Source organism: Egretta garzetta, unplaced genomic scaffold (genome assembly GCF_000687185.1).
Source record: "Egretta garzetta isolate BGI_Z169 unplaced genomic scaffold, ASM68718v1 scaffold792, whole genome shotgun sequence".
In the NCBI taxonomy this organism is placed as follows: Eukaryota; Metazoa; Chordata; class Aves; order Pelecaniformes; family Ardeidae; genus Egretta; species Egretta garzetta.
In genome coordinates this window covers 533,849-558,257 of record NW_009258950.1, presented here as the reverse complement: position 1 = coordinate 558,257, position 24,409 = coordinate 533,849, and the positions used below count along the sequence as shown (strand labels likewise).

The window sequence follows — 24,409 nt, the reverse complement described above, 5'->3', positions numbered from 1 at the left end:
AAGTTTACAGCACATACTCCAGAAGTTGGTTGAACTAGCTAACATTTTAAAGTACTTCAAATTTCAACACTAGTGAAATACACTGTACTTGCTATCAATATTCTATATTTTCCTAACACAGCAACACAAACTCTTAAACCTTGAAGAACAGTTACCTTTAGAAAAACATTTCATTGTTTTAACAGTAGCCTGGTGTCCCATGACTGTGGTTTGAAATTTTACCCATTTGTGAAGAATAGTAAAGCTTTTCCAAAATCACATCAGAAGTCATATAAACCGGTAATTCAGAACATGTTAAGATTTAAAACTTCTTGTATCTCAGGCCAATGGCACTACTACACCTATGATCTCTTAACAATAAAAAAATGCAACAAAAACACACATACACAAATCATAGTTACAGTTTGTTTCATATACCAGTGATCATAAGGCCACGTTAACTGATACATCAAAGAGACTAAGGGAGAGCATTTTAGGCCAAAATGGGTGTTAATGACAATACATCTAACACATTGGTTTATTTTTGAAAAGGTACTTCATATTAACCTTAATTACAAATGAGAAAGTTGAGACACAGCACAACTTGCTCAGCATGACTAATGAGACCAGTGGTTGACTTGGGTACTGAGTTTTATCTCCGCATCCCAACTCAACCCTCATATGGGCTATTATCAGAAAGAAGCCATCAGGGACAATTTGCCTTTAATTCTTTTGGTTCAAAGGCAAGTGAAGAAGGTCTCAAGACTTCTGCTCACAAGCATGAGATTGTTAAGACACTGGTATAAACAATTTATTATATATTCAATAGGTGCATGAGATGCAGAGTTCAATATTTCTAACCAGCCACATGGAAAGGAGTGAAGTGTCTGCACTCAGCCGTACCGTATTTTTACACTGCATAGTTTTCAGTATGGTTAAGAATTAAATAAAATTGAAAGAATTTGAAACTTAACTAGAAAACTACCAAAGACTAAATGAATTAGTCTTACTGAAGGATTAGATATATTTTTACAATATAATCTTAGAGGTAAGAATTTTTGGTGACAACCGTGCTGGGTACCCAACTTTTCCTAAAACTAAGAAAAAGATCTTTTCCAAAGTTCCTGGAACAACAGCAAAATATCCTCAAAATTAAGGCTGTCTTTTTACTGAGCATTTTGCTTTTTCAAATCAGTTCAACCTGGAATTTTTGAAAGGCACAAGGTATTGCTTTGGCAGGAAGAAAGAGTTCCCAAAGAATGAATATGTTCAGCTGACGAGAGCTGCAGATGGTAGCAACCAATGTGAAAATACAGTGGTCCAACAGAAGTGCAAAGCAAACTGTGTTGTAATCAAGATACTGATAGGAACTCTAAGTTTTACAGTTGAATAAAAGCTTTCTCTAAACATTGTTTACTTTTCCCTGTGCACTTAGATAACACAAGTTATAATAAAAAAAAAAAACCCACAACTTTTTTGTTAACTTACCCAAAAGCAGTATGGATAATCTGTGAGTTACATTAACAAACGCGCGGCGAAAACGACACCTGAAAGACATCTTTGGACTAGTGGATTCCAAATACTTCACATCTGTCACATTAGTGACATCCATCTCATTAGGGTCATTGCTGAGACACCTATTCAAAAATAAACAGTATTTATGAAAAAGGATACATTCTGCTAGAAGAAATTAAGTTAAGAAATGAAGAGCACTCACTTTATGCCAACATCTTCCCCACTATTCAAGATCCATTGTAATGCTGTGTTAAGTACACTTTCATAGTCTGGATCTAAATTCTGTCAAAAGACAAGCATTAATAAGTAATTTCATAAATAACCAGAAAGTTGTCATGCCATAATAAAATTCAGATACTGCACAGATTAGTAGCCAAAACTATGTGGTTTTGTTCTTGATTCTTCATATTTTGCATAAGCGTTCACTACACGAAGTGAATCTATATGTGCTATGAGCAGCTATCAGGCTTACTAGCATTCCTCAAATTAAGAGCTGTTTGAAATGTGAAACCACATTCACTGTTTCATTAACAATTCTAACCTACAGCAAAAACAAATTATTCAGCCACTAGGCGGTGCTCATTGAAAATCTACTTCAAGAGTAAAACTCGAACTAGATAAAACCCAGCTGAGAATCGGTCCTATAACAGCAGTTCAGAATTATGATTTTGTTTTTTTTTTTTTTTAAAGAAGCTTTACTATATAGAAATTGACTTTTTTTTTTTAGTTAATTGGCATCAACTCTTATAGGAGAACATTCACTGTTATCTAAGCTAAGGCTGTCTCCATAGTTCACCTTGCATATTCTTTTGAAGAAAAAGAAAAGCAAAATGGAAGTTACTATTGCATTTGAAATTACACTCTCCAAAAAGATTCATCTCCATCTTTCCTTTGAACCTCATATAGTGTAACTGGCCTAGAATTAAAGGATAAGAACTTAAGAAAAACGAGTAACTCTAGTATTTTACTATCAAAGTGAAAATAGAGTTTTATCACTGAACACCAAAATTCTGCAAAGGAGTTATATTTATACTCCCAAAATGAGGAACTGTACAGTTAAATCAGACTTTATGCAAAGTTACAAGTTTTCATATGAAATTTAAGCTTCTTATCAGAGCTAAAACAGTCGTTATGATAACAACTGTCGTTCTTTCAGGACAACAGATAGGTAAGACCATCGGTTATCTGGCATCAACTTAATTTTTTCCAGTGTATTCCCACAATGCACTGGTTTTAACAGATACAGAGTATCATTGCCAAACCATAAGTCAGTGCTAGCAGTTTCCTCAGGATGCTCTTAACATTGCCCCATTTGCCAAAATGTAAAATTGCTATACATTTGTATATTAAAAGTCACATCAGCTTAGCACTCCCCCATCCAATCAAAGAAATCTTATACTCTCAGCCTTTTAAAAGCTTCAAGTAATTTTCCCCTGAAGGGTACACCAACGTGGGCTAAAATAAACCCTACAGCTGTCAAGACAAGGCAAGAGTCATCTTTTATTTGGGGAGCGAGGCAGGGGAATGACAGCAGAGAGTGGGATTTCATAATACTGCACACCTATCAAATTAACAAAAAGGCCTTTTTTGACCATTTCTATTTAAAGCATCAACGGTGTCTCTATACAGCTGCTGTCTTTCAGGCCTGCTGCACAGATCCACGCGTCAACCTCTCCTCTCCAAGAAAGGAAGACAGCATCCTTTTCTAAGTCTCAAAACATAGTATACTGATTTCTGGAGAAGCTTCTAGAGTTCTGAATTTCATAGATTTATTATTTTTGTGTTGGTCAACTATCTCCATCAATTCAGATTATGCCCTGGTGTTTTAACTATAAGGGGAAAAAAAACCCTGCATGCCAGTGGAACACTACCTAGCCTTCCACTGCAGTTAAGCCAGTTTCTTTTTCCCTTTCCCTCAAAACCTTGCTACATCCCTAAATAAAAATCTTAAGTACCTTTGTTAAAGACATCAATTCCAATCATTTCCAAATAATATTCAATACTAGGTCAAATTTTAGTCAATACACTAAAAATGAAACCAGGCCTTACAAAATTGTAACTTATACAGATCTTATATACAACCAATGAAAAATACCTTGTTTGCTTACTTTTAAATATGCAGCTGCCTCCTGGACGGTAAGATTTCTTTGAATAGAGCTGCCACATTCATGTTCCCCTGGTAAAATTAAACTTTTATTTATTTTGATCTACTTATTACTGTATTACATAAAATCAACTAAACACAAGCTTACGGTTAACACAATCTAACAAGCAGCAGTTGTTCAATAATTCTCACAAGTTCCACTAAAATACAGGAAAATCTCTGGACAGGTTTCTTCTTCAAAAAAGTTAAAAACCCTGAAGGTTGTCACAGCTAATATGTACAAGTCACATCAATACAGTTTCAGGTACTGCTCAGAAAGTATATTTCAGTATTTACACTGGAAGTAGAGCAAAAGGTAGTAAGAAGAACTATCAAAAGGACATTACCATAAAACAGTTGGTGTACCCTAACTCAGCTTCTTCCAAATAATTTTCATTTACTCTGAAACACTTATCTTTTATACAGACCAAGTTAGTTCCAGTTGCAACATATCCATAATAGTATTTCAGGCACTATGACGTTACTACATTTGAATCATAGAATCACTTTGGTTGGAAAAGACCTTTGAGATCATTGCGTCCAACCTTTAACCTAACCCTGCCATCCCACCACTAAACCATGTCCCTATTTGAGATTGGTCCAAGTTACTGTGATAACTCATCGCCTTCCCAAACATGCACAAAATCCCAGTATGGCCTGAAACTGGTGGGTTTACCATTCTCCTAATTCTTTTGGAAAGTATGCAGTAGTAGTCAGGAAATAAAGGTATTATATGCACAATCAGTCCTCACAGCCATGTGCCATCATCTTCCTGATTTTCTTTGATAAACTGAAGGTACCCAATTCATGCAAAAAAAAAAATAGATTAAAAAAATGTAGCAACAGTCATACCAACACAAAGTCACACAGGAAGGAAAAGGTCTAACACCAGTTTTATCTATCACTAAGCTAGCATTTCTGAAGAACTGTCAGGGAGTGGCAAATAACTTTTTTCCTGATCCTTCTGAAAAAAAAAAAATATCTTAGCATCTATGATTTTACTGTGCCAAAAAAATAAAATAGGAAACAACAAATCCAGTCAGCTCAGGGTTATGCCTGCCTTACCTTCCTGAATTTATGCCAAGCTGTATTATTCCCAAAGCCATAGCAAGGCTACAAAAGTTTAAGATACTCATGCATATACAAAATATAAGCCTTTGCTTATACTCTTACAAAGTATTTAAAGTTGTAATTATTCCGCACTGAAATACCCTTTAAATGTAGCAACTGCAAGTATTAATTTCTACACAAGAACATTCAAGGCAACCTGAGCAAAAATGAGGAAACGCTAGCAAATTATGGAGCAGCATCTTCATGTCTCATTCACAGCAGGGAGTTTCAAAGAACTAAGTGTTTCTCTGAAGCACAAATCCTTCTCAGACTCCTAAAGCAAAGCTTTGTTCAATACACTTCAACAGATTTAAGTGAATTTGGCCTTGCAAGCACATCAGCATAACAGGGATGAGCTTCTCTTACTGTTGGGTTATAGAAAAATAAGAACACTGTTTAAGAGTGCTCACATGCTACCTGGGCCAGAAGTGCTGCTGGAACTAAGCCTGTGTGCATGCGCATATTTTCAATCAAGCACTGAGAAAAAGAGACACTCCTTCAAAAGTTGTTTCACTTGATCATTAACATGCAACATCTTGAAGACTTTTAAAGTGCCTGAGTATACTGTAATAGCAAAACTACAGAGATCACTGGTGAAAATTGACACCACCTTTGCCAAAAACCACTCTGAATTTAGAAGTCAGCACCAGGATTGAAGTTATGGGCTATTCTTCTATGTGATTTAGGCAGATACTGGGTTTGTGCAGTATAAAGTCTACAACCTGTAAACTTCCACGTGTAATCATCAGTGATTTCATGTTTCAAGATAAGCAGACTTGGAATAACTACATATCATACTCATACAGTCTCTGGTGTAAACATATTGTTTTAAATCTTGAACTGATGGAATAAACATAACAAAACCAAAATGCATCTCTGTAGAAGCCATATATACAACCTCAGCTGGGTATTAAGTTATAGGACATGAGCAAGTCTGAAAGGTATTCATCCATTTAAGCATTTTTTGTTGTTTGGTAAGATCTGAAGTATTCCTGGGGTCTTTCTAATACAGAAAATGCCTGTCAGTCATAATTTGACTAAACAAAACAGCTTGCGAGAGCAGGGGGATGAGACCCTTCTGCTTAGGAGCTTCTGTTTGGGTTTTTTTTGGTTTTTAATTATCTAGTAAGCAGGAAAGCCCATTTACGAAATAAATAAGAATGAATAGAAAAGGTGAGGTTAATACACAAACCCCCCCCCCCAAACATACAAGCAGGAGACCAGATTGTGAAAAATTAATTCTTAAAAACAAGTTTCAGGATTCATTTTGGATTTTCAATCTTACAAGAACACAGTATTACCCATTGCAAGATGACAAAAGCTCCCTTAGATGGGGGACTACTGGATTACTTTAGTAGTTTTAAATCCTAATCTTATTTGCCTTCTTCCAGGAATTATGTTTGTGCAGCATGCAGCCAACATACTGCCTTCACAGCTTCTGGTCTCATCTTCAAAAGCCATCAGACAGCTTCCTTGCAGTCCTGCTTCTGAAATTTTTTTCCGGCTATATTCCCTCTAAAGTTTAACAGTTAAAAACACCTTTGCTGCCTAAGCTCTGATAACGTCCACGGCCCATGAGTTGAAATTACCCTCATGCAATACTGGGAGGGGGGACGGGGGACACGACAGACAGGGGAGGGAGGAGAATAAAAATCACTTTCACCTTGCCTCCCACTCTTGAAACAAGTAAGCTAATCAGTTACGGAGTTTCAGTCCTGTACAAAAGCTGTTGGAGATGCAGTTTCTTACTCCCATCTATTGCTGAGAACTATTTAACAGCTTTCTTCTGAGAAACTAATGAATTTGAAAGCCTGCAGAAAGTTAGGCAATTCACAAGTCAGACAACCTTCTGTTTAACTGCAAACAGCAGGATATTCCTATATGCCATTTCAGTCACCGCTTTAGCTAATAGTTCTGCAAATGAAGGCTTACTTTGAATAACTTTGGTGCAATCATTAACCACTTGGCTTGGAAACCCACTTTCCACAGTCTGAGCCAAAAATGTTTCCCAACTGTTCCATTTGAGGCCCTATATCCAGGAATAAAACTGAAGCAGAGGCAAAAAAACTTTACACAAGTCTGCTGCAAGATACATCTGAGCTCTTTGTAAGAACTGCCCTGTTGTAAAAATGTCTATCACAAGCTTACAGAAAGCATGGATCTTTGTGCTCAAACTTTTCTTGGGCACAGATCACTTCAAGTGCAGTCAGAGAACCATTCTACTTGCTTTCGTAGGGAGGTGAGAAGTAACACATCCCAGCAAGTATCACAAAATTACCTTTTAGCTTGTTAGTGTACATGGGCAAGCCACGTAAGAAGTTGAAAGTTCTTCTCCTGGAAATACTAACAAAAACCAACTGTTTCTTTAGAACTGAGGCTTAAGTCTGTTCTCACAATGGCTTTCAATACAGAAAATAAGTCAGATCTGCTTTTCCATGCTGGTTACAATATTTGAAACTGACTTTCCCTTGGGCATTTAGCTTAATTTAGGAGCTGCAGCATATAAAGTTAACAGAAATATTCAGAATTTTAAAATATTCGCTTTACAATGTAAATCATTCTCTTAAAGTACCAGAACCAAAACCCAGTGGAAATCTAATACTTTAAGGAACACACGGATTTAGCACAGATCTCTAGCTTATAGCTTGATGTGATACAGTCAACCAATATAAAAAGCAAATAGCATATAAGACATTTGTTTAGCAGGTCCCATGCTTGCAGGTTACTTGCAGCAGGACACTAAAGTGGGTAGCTGAAGAAAAGCAGGAACAGAACAAGTGGCACAAGCGCAAGTAAGAAAGCCTGAGCTCCCAAAGGCAAATGCAACAGTAACAACACTGCGGAAAATCAGAACTTGCAAAATAGTCTTTAAATTGCTGGTTGGAAACAGCACAGTATCAATTACATGAAGAACTCAAGATTAAGGAGGGTGACAGAACAGAGAGCCTGTGACAGCAATCAGATACAGTAGCTGACACTTGCAATTAATATTGAGTAATACCTAGTGTTTTGCCAGGATTTTCTTCCAGCCATGGATTTGTCACTAGGCCTTATTACATATGGAAGTCTAATTCATCCCTGCATCTCAAGGATCTGTGCTGTCCATTAGCACAGAAGGAAACACTCTAAATCTGAGAGATCATCACTCTGCAGAGAATGTCAAGCAAAAGAAATGTCTAACTAAATAAAAATTCTTTATGTACAAGAAAGTAGGATCATACCCATGGGTCGCTGGCGCTTCCTGTGGATATAGCGGCTAGGTTTATTCGTTTTGCAAGCCTGACTGAAAACAAATGCGATCTATTGAAGTCTCTCCATGAAAGACCAAGACATCCAGCAATTAACATACGCCTGAAGGAAGTCTAATTTAAATAAAGCACGTATTTTGGTTTAGGAGAAAGCATTAAGCACTGGAATACATACTGTCTACAAAAAGTTGCTGCTTTGAAGGCAGGCTGAACCATTAGTCAAGAACACAGGAACACAAACTTCAGCTCAGAACTGGCTGAGTGGATACTGCTTCTACCTCTAGTTGCTTGTGAGGCAGGCATTACTCACCATAGGTTTGGTAGACTAGTAATTCTGAGAACAGTGATGCATTAAGGCAATCTATTTTTACGTAGGATAATTAAATCATTTTACGTCGTATCAGAGCACCACAGTACAGAATAGACACCTACAGTTGGCACACAGTATATTAAGTCAAATAAAATTAACAAGCTGTTACCCTGAGTTTTTCTTCCTTCAAAACAACTTCCACTGTTTTACCTTCTAAAACTAAAGCCCCATCACTTGCTCTTCAATTAAAGTTGACAAGGCAAGAATCTAGCTCAATAAAAATGTAAGAAGTCTAACAAAACCAAGAGGGCTAGAAACCAAATTCTTTAGTGACCATCTTCATGGTAGTCAAGTTGTTGAATAAAGCTTAACAGAACAAACTACTACGAGTTTCCAGCCTGCCTTTTTAATATTAATAGTTATAACATGAACAAATGATTCATAGCCAAGTATGAAATGAGAGAAACTTTTCCAAGTATGTGACAGAGAGACCTGAAAAGCACCACTTTTAGTAAAACTATATTCCTTTACTTCTCTCGGTTTTGAAGTGGTGCACTATGTACAAGATCAACACTTTTAAACTGTATCTCTCGAGCAGCTTTCTCTGGTTTATGACTTTTAAACGGCTTCCAGATATTGTGCCAGATCTACATCAATACAGTATTCAAAAACGGATGGCAGACTTCTTCCTCTCATACCTTAAGAACCTGGCATTGAGGATAACTTCTGTCTAAGTACAGATGAATCGGGTCATTCGTCAGACTGCACAGAAGCTACTCTGCTGAGCAACCAGGTAATCTCGCAATACAGCTTCAGTTTAGGGGAACATCTAACCAGAAAGTATAGCTATATATTTTGAAAGTAAGTACTGAAGATTCTCCTGGCCAGGAATATACTAATAGAGATTAATGCACCTTTGAGACCTGGGGAAGAAAGCATTCACCTCGAAGCATACAAATTGCTCTCATAAGTCAGACAGGTAAACATTTTTATAAGTGTACATGCACATACGTAAGCCCCAACTAACGAAGAAAATTCCCTTTCTTTCACAGATGTAGAAGTGATGTGCCAAACCTTTTTATCCAGGCAAGTACATGATTTGCTGTATGGCCACCAGAGGCCCAGGTGGCACACTGAGGGCACAGAAAGCTGTTGCATTTTCTTTTCAAAAGAGGGAGACAAGTAGCATAACCCATTACTTCCACTTCACACAAACCAGAGCTCTCCTGCACACAGCTGTGAGTCTCGTAAGGCATTCCTACACACCACAGGTTGGCTACCCCACATGGAGAACACACAAAAAAAAATCTTTTGGCCCCAGTGATTTATAGCACGGAATTATTTACTACCATCTATTAGGTATGAAAAAGTTTGAAACAGATAAAAACGTATCGAGATGTAATTGACTTGTGAAAGATCAACACTAAGAGGCATTGAGGCATTCACAGTCTGAAAGCAAGAAACGAAGACTAAAGCAACTATTATTTTGCATGCACTTGGGTTAAACATCATTCTTTCACTATTTTGGGTTAAAGAATAATGTAAACAAGAAATTTGTGGGGTTTGTCCAAACATCTATTTTATTCACTGCAGATATTGTAAATGCTCTGGAAACAAAAAGCTTCTGCAGGAAGACTATTCTTGCAATAAAAAGGTATTACAGAGCTGTTCAAATTTCTCACAGATTTCCTACATATCCCTGACATATTAAATTGTCAGCCTTGTGTCTGACACATCATTTCCACATTTTTTAATGTTTAAGAAATGTCTGTACCACCCGATAGCAGTAGACAAGCTGCCTTGGTGAGACTTGCTGTTGCAAAACAAATAGTTGGCACAAAGAACAGTAAGGCTTAAAAAACAAAAAACAAAAAAACCCTGAACTACTGCGTCCTAAACACATTATGGATTAAATAAGCAAGGATGATAAATAAATGGCTTAACAGTCATGAAATAGATTCTGCTGTAACTCGCACTCACCAGATGCCAAAGTTATAAACACAGTCTTAACTTTACCATTTCCTTATTGTGATATGTAAATATCTATGCAGTTTAAAGCTGTGTTAATTATGACTCTAGGCAAAAGCACTGTATTTTTTTTTACTTTGAATATTCAATAATTAATACTAATGCTAAACACCATCTCTGACACATTACTATATACAGCACTTTTCATTACCATATAATTAGTATGGTTAAGTTGGACTATTTTGTCTAACAAAGCAATCTTGTTCAGCCACTACTTTTCATTTTATTAGTAAACATTTTTTGATCACTGCAACATATTTTTTCAGACATTTTTCCATCATAGTGAAATAACTACCTTTAAAAGAAATACATATTCCTCTCCACATATGGAATATTTAAATCTTTTAATGCTTTATTAATCTGATTTCATTAAGACATTACATCAAAAACCATATAGGATCACAATATTCAACAGCCTATCCCATTAACTAAAAAACATTGCAACAAAAGACGCTACACTGGTAAAAAAAAAGGTGGTGTAAGTGAACTAGAAATGGGATATTTAGTTTGCCAAAATGGAACTCTAAATGGCTATCAGGGTTCCAGCATAGACCCGTTGTTGCAAATCACTATCTGAGCTTAGATTTCTTTGTAGCTGTTGCCATAACACTCTTAGTCACAACATTTTTAGTGTTACCTGCTACTTGTGCCAATTTATCATGAAGTGCATATAAACTGTTCATCATGAGACTTAGGTCATCTTCCTAGAAATAGAAAAATACATTAATGTTAAAACAAACATTAGTAGAGATGTATTTTCTCCATTTACCCCCAAAAAATCTTTATATACCATGAGAAAAAAATGGGTTTACACATACATGTAGAAAGCTGTAGTGTTTCACACATCAACAATAATGCAAGCAATAGATTTTTGAATCAAAGTATTCGCAATATTGATTTTTCAGATTGTCTGAGACTCAACTAGATTGCAGCCTGGACTCTGATGGATCTGCCAGTTAAAACTGGCAGCTCAAAAGTTTATATTGATACTACTGAGAGAACAGTGCAATGACCCAAAAGAAGTTTGGGGGGGGGGGGGGGTGGGGTGGGGTTTGATAGCTACTACATAAAAATAAAACAGTATTATTCTTCATAAATGTGCAGTGACACTTCATACAAGGCACACTGAAGTACCATCTGGTTGTATTCCCACATAAAATTTATAAGAAAGTAAGATTTTTGCTGTCTACTTTCAAACTACAGTAACTTAAAAAAAACAAAACCCCCAAAAACCCCAAAAAACTGAACTGTACAATTTTGTTGATACTTCCTGCATATGCCACTTGTATAAAAAAGCCTAAGTCCCAAAACAAACACGAATATGAGATGTCATATAATTGTTACTTCCAGGGAAGTTAAACTCACGAAAATATCAAGCAATTCCATTGAAATATATCCAGAAGCATTTTATATTAGAAGGAATTAATCAAAATACGAAGATGAAGAACATCCAATTACACACATTGAATACTAAAGGCCATTCTAAAATGCTGGGTTTTGGTTTTTTGTTTTTTTTTTTTTTGAAGTTGGCTCTGACGCCTGGGGCAGAGTCAAATGGCTGAGATAGACTAGAGCCTTTATTCAGAAAATATGTAAAGAAAGTAATTTTCCAGTTTGTACATCTGCTGTTTGTACTCACACTGAAAAAAACTAAATATATTTTAATTTCCTAATGCACCAGCTCTGCCTGGCATAATTTTAAACTTCGAAGGCTCTGATTTCTTCCATAAGAAAACTGCTACCAGAAAGCAGAATACTTCTTTCATCGATCAAACATTTGACAAATTAGTTCCCATAGGTGTTATCAACAGTTACCAACATCACCTCTCCCTATTCTGGTCCTACAAAACCATGGAGATTAAATTGATATAGTTGGTACTCTGCAGGAAACTAACCAACCTTATTAACTCATTTTCTCGCTGGAAAATACTGGGCATGGAATAAGAGGAAAATCAGTCCTCTGCCACACGCACACATCAACAACAGTACTCCAAGTTGCATTTATTTACCAGTAGGTACAACCCAACTGCACTAATAGCTACACTGACACAGACACATGAAACATTTTTGTGACCAAATTCTTTTTCATAAATTAACGGTTGGACTACATAAAGAAAGAAACTGAACAGTGTAACCTTTGTAGCTAATGACCAGTCAAGCATGGAGTAGGATTCCTATGGAACAGAATAAAGAAACATACAAAGGAGGTTCTCAGGCTCTCAAGTTCAGTGCACAAGATGCATTCTCTTTGCACTCCTGAAGTAATTCTAAAAGAATCCTCAGAATTTACCCCACAAAATTCAGTTTGTTCAGAAGATTCAGAAGCATTTTCTACCAAAGAAACTAGCCAGGTTTACCTACTTCAAGTACACAATTATTCACTTTTGGAGAGCTCAATCCTAGACCAAAAAACCAAACCCACCACCAAAAACCCCACACAGTTATCTTGCAACACTTGCTGATAGAAGCCTAGCAAAAGTAGATCAGTATGTTTACAGTCCAGACAGAAAGGCTTAAGGTGAGAAGAAGAGAACCACCAAAACACGTCCTGCAAAACTAAGAAAAATACAGATACCCTCAATGGTGACATCTGAAAAATGGTTATCCCAATATTCCAGTTGAAAGAGTGAATACAGGAACAAGTAACAGGATAGAATTAAAGCGAAAAAGACAAATTTTTTAATCTATTTTCTGAAGGAGGGTAACGCTTGCTTTTCTATAGCACTAAATAAGATCCCAGAGTTTCATGTCAATCATCTCTCACCAGCTGTCCTTTCAAGGTTGAGAAGCCAAAATAAGAGTGGGAGACAAACTGATCAAGTCTAGTCTCAAAACTTACAACAACACAATTTTTCCTCATAGCTCTACCACACAATTATGTAATATTTCCTTCATATATAAAGCAACCAGCATGCCACAGCCAAATCTTGTAATCCTAGTTATATTGCCAGAGATTAAAAGCAAAAAATTAAAACATTAGATTTGCAAGAAGTGCAAAACATTTTGAAACTGCATCCTCTGAACAGATCTATATTGGTTTTACACAATCGTTTGACAGACTAAAGCGTCAATGTTAAGTGGTTTTACTTACTTCTATTTTTAGTTCTTCACCGAAGGAATTCTTGACTGTCAAAAAAGAGAAAAAAATAATTTATTCTAGAGTCTGAAAATACTAAAAAGGTATACCAACACTGTAGCTTTATGACAACTCTATATTTAGATAAAAACAAACAAATCCATAACATGACAAATAACAATTAGACAGCTATTAACCTTTGACTTCACTCCACATTTGATAATGCACTATACTAGCATTTAGGTTAAACCAGAATCTTGTATATCTGCAGATTTCACAGCTATTTCCATGCAAGCAAAACCATGCTTGCCAGTTGCCAAACTCTTGCTTTATTGATTCAGTTGCATTGAAACCATCATTTGAAGGTTTTAACATTTTTTTAGTGTCTAGTTTAAAAAAGTAAACCTACTTTTTTGCTAAGCAATAATCCATACAAAAAAGCTGTGCAACTCATCAGTATTTTCTGTTTTGACAAGACTAAGAGATGACACACACCGAGAGCTTAGGTGAAAAGTGCACTGTGACTAAATGACCATTCCTTTCCTTCTAAATAAAACAGTTTCCACAGCTCCTGAAAGCTTATCTATTATATTCCTCTTGGCTACAAAAATATATTCTTCAAGGAAGAGAAGTTGAAATCAGACAAATAATTCGTGCTATGCTTCCACTTAAGATTGACTGACCTGCTGGTAACTGCAAAGTTACCAAGGCAGGAAGCAGTCACCATTAAAGCACATTGTCTTGCATTTCTAAGCCACAAACTCATTTCATCCACAGTTTGAGTTTATACAGAAATTACCAGTTCTATGTGCTATTCAAACAGAAAATGAAGCTTCTACTGACCATAGTTCATCAAGCAAAAGCAAAACAGTAGTATCCTGGGGAACCTGATACAAAATTGAAGCTCTAGGTTGTAAATGTACTCATATTTATGTTGAAAGCACACCAAGAACAGGTAACACTTGAAGGGGCATGCTGCTCCATATACAGTTCTACAAAAAGTAGAGTTCTTCCACAGAAAAAGAGTACCTTCCACTACTAGGTCTGATGCATTTGCATCTGGAAGAAATCTCAGCCTGGGAAGAATTTTGTGCATTTTGAAATCCTGCGGGTCAACTTTCTATACCAAGGCATAGTAAAAGACATGTACCAACTTAAATAGCGTCCAAAATGCATAATTCCATTTACATGGTGTAATGACAGCCACCACCACCCCAGATATTGCAGTTGTTTACACAGCATTTCTGCTTGCATCTGAAGGTAACTCAGCAACAGCCTCTGACAGTGCTAACCAATTTGACTTTTGTAAGGCACTCCCATGCGTGAAGGTATTCATGAAACATCAAGAGTTGCCACCCCAACAGCCAGGTGATTAACAGTATCTTGGCTCTTAAACCATAACCACGATTATTAAGTTGATCAGTTAATTTAGTTACAAATGGAGAAAAATAAGATAAATAAAGGTGGACACACTATATCAAGTTCATGGCAAAATTTCTTATTTAGGAGAAATGGAGGCTACAAAAAGAAACTAAGGGTCAACTTATAAACCAGGGGTCCCCTAAGCTTTGCCAAGTGTAATCACATCTGGATATGTAACTGAAAAAAATATAGATTTATAGCAATAAAAAAGAATTATTTGTAAAACACTGATTTTTATTACCTGCACAAACTTCCACTGCACTGTTGGCAGCAGCCAGACGCTGACCCACTTCACCTTATTTTTGAAAGGCAAGTTTGAAGTGGGAATGATTACCATTTCATTGCTCCTACCTGTAGCAATGGTAAGGAACACATTTCTACAGTTACAAGAAATGACGTATAGAACAATGGGGCAATGAAAAGGCTTTCTGAGTGAAGAAGAAAGCTTGACTCTCTGAAACTTTGGAAATAACAGTTTGTCCATGTACCTGAGGTCAGAAGAAAACAAAGCACACTCCCTACCCAACAGGAATAAGCACTTCAGCTTCCTCTGACACAGGGAATGGAAAGAAACAAAGAAAACCACCCAAACACAGGGACTGCTTTTCACAGAATCTGAATAATTGATTCCGATATCAGATTAGTTAAAACTGATAGAAGCAGAAGATGTTCAAGCACTCTTGTAGACCAAGCCCTACACCACTACATGATTTTATTCTATAGGTGCAAATTCTTAGACATTGCCTACTAGATTATCAAGCTACCAATTTTACAAAGCTTCTATGCATTTCATTCATTAACTCAGCAGAACATTCCCAGTACACTAAACTTTTAATCTAAATAGCCTAAAATAGGATTAGAGAAACACAGCCAAGGCTCTAGATGACTGCCAACTTCCCGGTTTGATCATTAGTTATCCAGACAGGATAATTATGTAATTACGGTCTCGTCCCAAGGTCAGTCTTATCGAGCATACATGAAATCTTGATTACATGGTTTTAGATTGGAGGAGGTGGGGAAGGGCATGAGAAAACCATGTGTAGATTTCAGTATACCTGACAAACATATATTTTAGCACTGATGAAGGCCATGGAACAAACACAAATGCAGTACTTCCATGTCTGCAAAGATGAAAACTGAAAACTGCCAGCTGCAATTCTACATACACTAGGACAGTACAGCAATTAAGTGAAGGCAATGGTGTTATTCTACTCAGACTTTCCCAGCATCACAGTCCCAGGATAAAGTCAATCTCACATGTGAGCAACTTCGTATTTGGATAAATGAAAACATTGAATTTATGAAGCAATCCAGAAGAGATGTCAATGTTTGCCTCTCCTTCAGAAATACATAGTGGTTAAAGCGACAAAAAAAAAAACAAACCCCAACCACTCTCCTCCAAAATTATCTAATCGCAACAATTTAAAAATAATTACAAGGATTGTAACTCACACTACAGGATTTCCATGAAATCCCTCTGAAGTTACTGATTTTATGGCAAGTTAACCAATAAGCGAGACACATTTTATACAAGTTGTTAATATAGTTTAGGATGCCTGATGCCTTAAGAGGGAAGTGTGTTAAATGCAACCGCAGCAATTTATCAGCTGCATATGCAATTAACAACTGTTAATCACTCTGCATCTATTTATCACATAACCTTGATTAACTTGAATTAATAAGGCCACTCCTTAACTACTTCAGTAATTCCTCGGTCCGGAATCCACCCTTCTTTCTTTTGTCCAGGATCTAAGCTCTTGCCAAATCCTCCCACTTGCTCCAGCCACAGATGTAAAGTTTTCATCTACTCCAACATAGGCAAGGTATTTCATTATATTACAATAACATTATCGGTTCAAAAGGTTTCTTGACAGTTGTTAAAAATATATAGAGTTTTAAGAATAACAAGTTCTTGTTCTACCAACCTAAGCATTAATTCAATAACTGATTACTAATAGAAGAGTTTATGTGAACATATCATACTATCAAGGCTCTTCCTCAGAAAGGGTTCAAGACCTCCACTATACAGCAACCATTACCAGCCTTGAAAGTAGTCTGTCTACCAAGCTCACGCTTTTATGAGCTTCAAAGGACAAATTCTCATCTATCTATACTACAAAGCTAAAAACTATAGAGACAATTTTCTAAAATAGGAATCTCCTGGCCGTTGTCCCAGGGGGTCTTCTCTCCAGGTTGGCCAACCAACCTACAACCATATCCACCACCCTCAAAAAAGGAGGGATGCAACAAACTACCTGGACATGGCAACATCATTATCCATTAGAATTCCACAGACAGCAGCAAAACTGTGAGAAACATAGTGGTTTTACCTGGCCAAATGTGAATATTAGCTGCAGGACAAAAAATTTTCATGGAAGAAAAACCTCAATAACTTGACAAAGGAAACCATACCAAGTCCACCAAAACACTGTAAAAGCTAAACGTTCTCCTTGAAAATTGATACACTGGGAGAAGAGCTTTACTCCTGGCATGGTGTAATGATAATAGGATTCTTTGCCCAGACATGGAAGGAAACAAAAAGTAAGCACATTAAGGGACATCATCTCCACATGAAACTGGATTTCAGAACAGGAAGGGATATGCTATTTAAATTACATTTTTAAGAAGTTACCTTACTTAAATGCTAGTTAATCAAGAACAAGACAGTAAGATTACCAAAAAGCCTGAGAAAGAAATCAAAGCAGCATACAAATATTGTTCTGGTTAACTGAAAAAACTATTAATGTGCCTTAGAAGTAACTAATTTACACATACTACTGCTGGCAAAAGCTGAAAATGATGACTTACAGACTACTAGAATTCCTCAGAATGGCAGAACTGGTCAGTCTCAAATAACAAAAAGTCACCAAAGCTAAGGGTCACAGCACAGCTCCAAAGCATTCCAGTGAAAGCTGTCAACACAAATGCACATACCAAGCTGTCTCACAGAGATGCTCCATTTTAGGAATACAAGTGCAAACAGTGTCAACATACAAGGTTAATTTTCGTTAGAATACAGAAGCTTTCATCTTTAAAGTAACAATAAAACTACTCACCACCACTCATTTTCCTCCCTAATACATTGGTAACAATTGCAGACAGATGCAGTATTTATAAGGGTTTAGTTTTCTTCAGCAAGACAAACAGGGAGAACAAAGTGGGATTTCTCCTCTTTTTCAAAGCAAGGTTTAACAGACATGAAGTTGCAGCCTAACTGCAGACATTCATGAACACACAAATCAGCTTTTATTGAGTACAAGTTCCAAAGACTGACGTAGCTTCACAGGCAGCCATACCTGGAAAGAAGACATGCACAAATAAAAATAGCTTTGCTTCGGACGTAAGCTAAAACCATATCACTAACATGGTACCAAAACAAGGGATTCAGTTACTTTCTGGTCACTAAATTAGGATGCCAAAAAGTAGCTAATCCTTCCGCTACAGCTATCTCCTAGATGCTGTGGTACCTTGCCCTAAACAGTGCTACCATTCTTGCAGCTTCAGTATTCAATACACTTCAACAGACAACATCCAAACTGAAGTATGAAGGAAGAGTCACACCGGGACAACCCACGGGATGCAATTAGCCCAGAATCCTGCCTCCAGCAGAGGCAAGAAGTTTTACTCTTTTCAGAAACACCTGTCCCTAACTGGAGGGGAGAAAACAGAACAGTGGTAAAAATTAGTGTCAGAGCATAAGAATATAAAGTATATGTTGATACTTCAAGAGAATATTCTCCCAGTTTAAAAAAAGTTCACCTCAGAAGCTTCCTGAGACAGACAGAAGTGGTTATTTTTTTTTCCTAAATTCTCAACTCCAATGTATTTTTCCCTACCAATTTGTCTAGTCCCACATTAACCCCAAGCAAGCTTTTAGCTTCAGCAACGTACAATCAAAGACTTCCACAACTTACATGTGCACATGTGAAAACCAGTTTCTCTGCTTACTCTGAACTTGCCACTTGTTAATTTGAGAAACTACTCCTTGCATTAGAGGAGACAGCGAGTATCGGACCCTATTCGCCCACTCCATAATACTCATGCCTTTACTTCATTCTTCGGTCTTTCCCTTGGTCCTCACTCTTCCACACTCAAGAGTCCTCTTTGCTGTGAAAGCCATACTACACTTTTGATCGTATTTACTACTCTCTGAACCTTTCTGCAGCTCTGCTGTGTCCTTTCTGAGGTTGGGGACCAGAGTTGGACACTATTCAAAATAAAGGAGCACCATGGATTATTAATGTCATACTGATATTCTCAAATACATCCTCTCAAATATACTTTTTTCTCAGTTCCCTTCCTAAAAAATAAAAAAAATCCTACCATTGTGTTTCCTTCTTGACCACTACCGAATATTAAGCTAACATTTTTAACAGAATCATTGTAATGCCATAATCTATTTCTGAATGTACAGACAATTTGATTTTATAAACAAAAAAGTAACTTTCCAATGCAACTATAAGGAGCTGTAAAGCCACAGCTGCAGAAACAAGAATGATCCCAATTAACCTGCAAGCACTTAATTTCTCAGTGTGATGATGCCAGAAGTGCTATACCATCCACACAACGAACAGAGACTATACTGCAACACATGCTTCTGAGCTAGCAACTTCTGCAGAAGCAAGAATGCTCGCCTTCCCTGCAAACAGAAAAGTACTTTTCTCCTCCCCACCCACCATGTCACAAGCAGACTAATCCCACACCAGAAGCAGTATTTTTTCCAAAATTTGTCCTGTAAAGGTGCACTCAGTAAGTGGATAACCTAATGCTTTCCATTACAATTTTTTCTTCATCAGAAAAAACCCATTAGCTGGATAATGCATTGTTAACAGAGGAAGCACCAATACTGGAAGCACTGCTATCCAAAATGGGCCTTTCGCCCAGCCTTTTTCTACATAACCTTGGAAACAAGTTCTCAATAATTTTACAATCCAATACTTTCAACATCAACTAAGAGACTTGTAACTTCTTTTCAGTAAGCTTGGGGTCAAGTACTGATTCCACCCAATGACATACTGTTTCTGTGTCAAGGACAATTCTAAAACATTGCCTCGTAAAGCTCCTAAACCTTAAAATATCAGGGGGAAAAAAAAATCCAAACAAGTTATTATAGGAAATAAGCTATTCCAGAGCTCCATCTTTCAAACAGCTTAAATAAAATAATCCTGCCTTTATTTTCCTCCCTGCAATGACTCAAATGCTCAAAACAAATGAGCAGTTTTGCATGACCTTATCTCCAGGTTGTGCTAATTCAGGTAGAAACCACTTTAGATCAGTAGGCTAAATCTCTGTGCTTTGATATCAAGACACCAAGTCATATGTCAAGCTGAGCAATTCTTTCACTATAGATCATCTTTGTGTGCTCTGGAAAAAGTTTTTGTATTTCTAAATCAGTACACCATTACAGTTTGAATAGTCTTTGGCCATGCCAAATTTGAACGGCAGCGTGACCTGCCACAAGGATTAGAGAATTCTAAACACAGTGAATGATTCTTAACACCAAGTCATTTTTTCAACTACCTCAGTTTACAGAGCTTTTATTGACCATGTTTCACCAATATAATTTGAATTTGTTCTGTTTGTGAATAGGTGATGTAAGGGTTGATGATATAACCAAGCTATTTCATAGTCACTGGGGTTTGTGGGGTTTTTTGGGGGTTTTTTTTGTTGGGTTTGTTTTTTTGGTTTTTGTTTTGTTTTGTTTTTTTTACACAAACCCCTCCCATAAAAGAACTAAAACTATCATATTTGTGATTGACATTTCAGTTCAGACACATTTTCTATCAGCCCTAAAAATAGCAGTCTTCATTATTTTAGGTAAAAGGGTGGGAAATACCAGAATTTTTCTTTGGAGTTCTTCACTGCTTCTTAAAAAAAACCTCTCCATATTTTACCTGTATCACCCTTCCTAGAAACCCTCAAATCTACCCCTGCCCATTTAAATACTAGTTAGAATAGACCTGAATGTTGAAAGATGCTCTTAAGAGAGTCAGGTCAATTTGGTCTGTATTTAAGAAGAGAGACTAGTGTGTTGGGAGAGCTTCTTATCAGATTATTCAGTTTCACTAGAATAAAAATACTAGTTTCATTCTAGTACTTGTATTAATGACTGAAAACTAGAAGTCATAACTTCTGTGCTTAAAAAGATTGAAGCAAAATATTTTAATCTGTGTAGTGCCTGGATAGCCCAGTACTGCGAAACTGAAACAGAATAGTTTTAAGTCAGTTCTTAAGAACGTCATCTTTTTTAAGCAAAAAGCCTTACAAAATAAATCCAGAACTGAAACAGTTGCCAAGACATCAGAGCTGACTTTAGAGGAAGACAAGGAACTGCTCTTCACCCCAAATTCTATCTCCTCTACGCCTACATTAATCTCAATGAAGCATACTCAGTACAAGAGCAGACTTAAGCAAGAGCACATTAAGCTTCTAGGTTATTTACAAAATAATTTTTTGCAATCTGTATTTATGGAAAGCTAAAGTGATTCTGGCAATAAAGTATCCTCTTCTCTGGTTTTATTTCTACCAGCGTAAGGAAATGTTTTACAGCAACAGAATTTGCAGACACACTCTTTAGCATTATATTACAAAACACGTTTCAATGAAGAAAGAGCTGTCTATGTTCTATAGGAAAAATGGCTCATTAAGTGGTGCATTTGCTATGCATTGTAAAAATTAGGCAACACTATATCCCTTGCATGCACATACACACAGTCCCCATTACAGGCTAGTGTTTATACGTAAGAAAAAAAAAAAAAAAACCACACTTCTGAAACTGCTTTTATCAACAGTTGCAAAACATTACCAGGAGAAACATTAGACTTCAGGTATCTACCAGCATTTTACAATGGGCAGAAAATACCTTCACTTGCAAGAGAATTGGAATAGGCTTCTGTAATGACTCTTCTCCCTTCTTCTGTGCTCCCTCACGAATATTTGAGCTCCTTATACTTTATAAGGTCAAAACACACCCAACAACTTCAATAAATGAACACAAATGAAAAAAAAACAACCAACAAAGATATTCAGAAGCAGGGAAAACTCCACCCTGAGAACACGGCAGCACAAGCAGCTCAATGTTAAATTAGGAAGTGGTCTGCTTTCCTCAAGCTCCAAAGTTCAAGATGGAAAGCAAACTTATAAAGCAAGCATTATTAAAACACAGCAGGTTTAAGAATCAATGGAAATCTGCAATTAAATATTAAATCTGCCACTCTGCCAAGGGTGCCTGGATAGAAACACTCCTGTGATCTCATACAAGCAGGAAGGATCCCTGTCTTGAAGAGTTTCCAATGTAAAAACACCCAGTTATAACCTCTTCTTCCAGATAAACTTCAGTTGCGAAGTATTAGTAATATAATAGTATGAACAGTTTACAGCATCCAAAGATAACATTCAAATGGAGAGCACTGACAAAACTCTTAAGAGATCCTCCGGACAGCAAACACATTAACAAAGTCAAGATAAAGATCACATAGGGCTTTTTCATATTTAAAACTGGGGTTCTGTTGTGCCTCTATCCTTTAACCATTCAGCACGTGTTGGTCTATCACTGCTTGCTGCACTAAGAGCAGCAGAACTGCTGAACAATGATCTATACAAAGCCTGAACACAGCAGTAGAACTCTGAAAATAGGTGCCCTAGTGTATCCTAGGGAGAAAAAAGAGCTTACTCTATGCAGGACATACAGAGACAGCTGCTAGTAGGTCTCTTGTCATGACAAAGATGAGCTTTTGCAGGGGAAAGCAGCAGCCAGCTTACTAGAAGTATCCATATTGGCTAAATAGAAGGAGAAAAACTGCCCACTGTGTATAGAAGTTTGCAGAGCTCAAAACCAGGATGAGCTTAGTAGTAATTCAGGACTGGAAATCAATAAAAGGAGGCAATATTCAGTAACTTCCATTTCTACTCAGGTGCACTAAGACTAAAGATTTGGCTAACCTTCTAGGCTGTCTACCACAACAGCTGCATTTGTTTGCTAGCGTAAATTGGCTGGTTCAAATAAAAATTATTACCTGAAGGGAACAACACAGCCATAAATCATCATTATCCTTAAGAGACTTAAGAGTCTGCTTGAACTAAGACTTCCAATATTGTTATCATAATTGTTTATTAAACAGGTTACACCTATTAGTTAGAGGGTTACATCATCAGCTTGTGGATTAAGTTGATGAAATCTTCTAGCAGTACTGGGTGCGCTTCTCCCGAGCCAGGTGGATCTAGAGGAGAAAGAACCTGTCTTGGCAAGAAACTCATCTGTCACACAGAAACAGCAAAAAAAAAAAAAAAGAAAAAAGCTATATGGAAAGGAAGAACAAGTGACTCTTACAGAGATCTCCAACACAGGGGACAATAAAACCTTACCACACCAATGGCTATTTGTAGATACACAAGAACTCCGTTGAGTGTAAGTCACTACACAGAAGTACAAAGCTAGATGTTTAAACTATAACACAAAGTTTACAAAACAAGATCTTAACTCTCCTTTCTCAAACAATGTCTCTCACACTTAAGGAAGCATAGCCGGCCTTACAGCTAGTAGCCTGATGCCAAGATTTGTGTGGGAAGATCAGTATATTCCTATCTCCTAAACGGCAAAGAACACAACAAGCAAATTCATTCCCTTACAGAAGGGATAGACAGACCCTACTTGGCCTTTAGCCGTCAAATCACCAGGACAGCTCCTTCCCAGGGCTGCTACTTTCATGTGATTTCCCTCCACAGTTCGCTCTCCCTCCAAAGGAATGACTTTTAATACCACATATCCTATCCAGCAGAATAAAACAAGTCTGGATTTAACATGAAATTGGTTTTTTTTTCCCCCCTTACTTCATGTGTATTTGTACTCAGTCTGCACTTTTCGTTCATAAGCAGCAACTTCAGCTGAAAGTCAAGAGAAAGACAGTAGCATTATAAAGTTATAAATCAAGAAACACATTAGCCACCGCATTGTCCAATTCCAAGTACACAGACACATTAGTGCTCAATGTAAACAAGCTAAAAAATAAGTCTACAGCATTTCTACAGGGAGTACCACCTTCAATGGAAGTCAAACTTAACAGACACTGGCCATAATACACACAGGATCACCAAGTCAGACTGTGCATATACACTGGTCCATTCTGAATGAAGGAGCTCTCGGGTGTACTTAACAGGTTGGTATTTCTGGTTTTTCAATGAGAAATGAAATACTACAAAAACAAACCCAAAAAAAAAGTAGCAAGCCTAGTTCCTTCTCCAGAAGGAAATCTGCATCTCTAACCTCATTTTCTCAGCTAAAATAAGTCTCCCCAGGACAGCATAAAGTTCCTTTGACCAGCTGGCGGAAAAAAAAAAAAAAAAAAAAAAAAAAAGCGCGCAGCACACACCTTTTCAGCTTTTTCCTTGAAATACACTATGCCTCTCACCTCCAGAACATTCCTTGGATCATCAGGTGCAAATCAGTATAGAAACAGCCTGGGATGAACCTGTCATCATACCTGCCTCTTCAAGATCCCTCCAAGGAATTTCATAAGTAATTTTCCCTTATTTACAAAGTAACAGCAAACTATTTCCAAGGAATTTGCAAGAATGAGAAA

General features: G+C 37.0%; 1 protein-coding gene across 1 annotated transcript in view; it reads right to left on the bottom strand.

The window, feature by feature from the left end:
• LEMD3 (LEM domain containing 3) overlaps positions 1–24,409 on the bottom strand; it is a 77,863-nt gene that overhangs the window by 16,064 nt on the left and 37,390 nt on the right. The window contains exons 4-9 of the mRNA XM_035889927.1: positions 15,073–15,126; positions 13,425–13,459; positions 10,971–11,037; positions 3,603–3,670; positions 1,697–1,776; positions 1,468–1,616 (exon numbers count right to left, since the gene is read on the bottom strand). Of these exons, the coding sequence (XP_035745820.1) occupies positions 1,468–1,616; positions 1,697–1,776; positions 3,603–3,670; positions 10,971–11,037; positions 13,425–13,459; positions 15,073–15,126 (453 nt within the window). The remainder of the gene's footprint in view (positions 1–1,467; positions 1,617–1,696; positions 1,777–3,602; positions 3,671–10,970; positions 11,038–13,424; positions 13,460–15,072; positions 15,127–24,409) is intronic.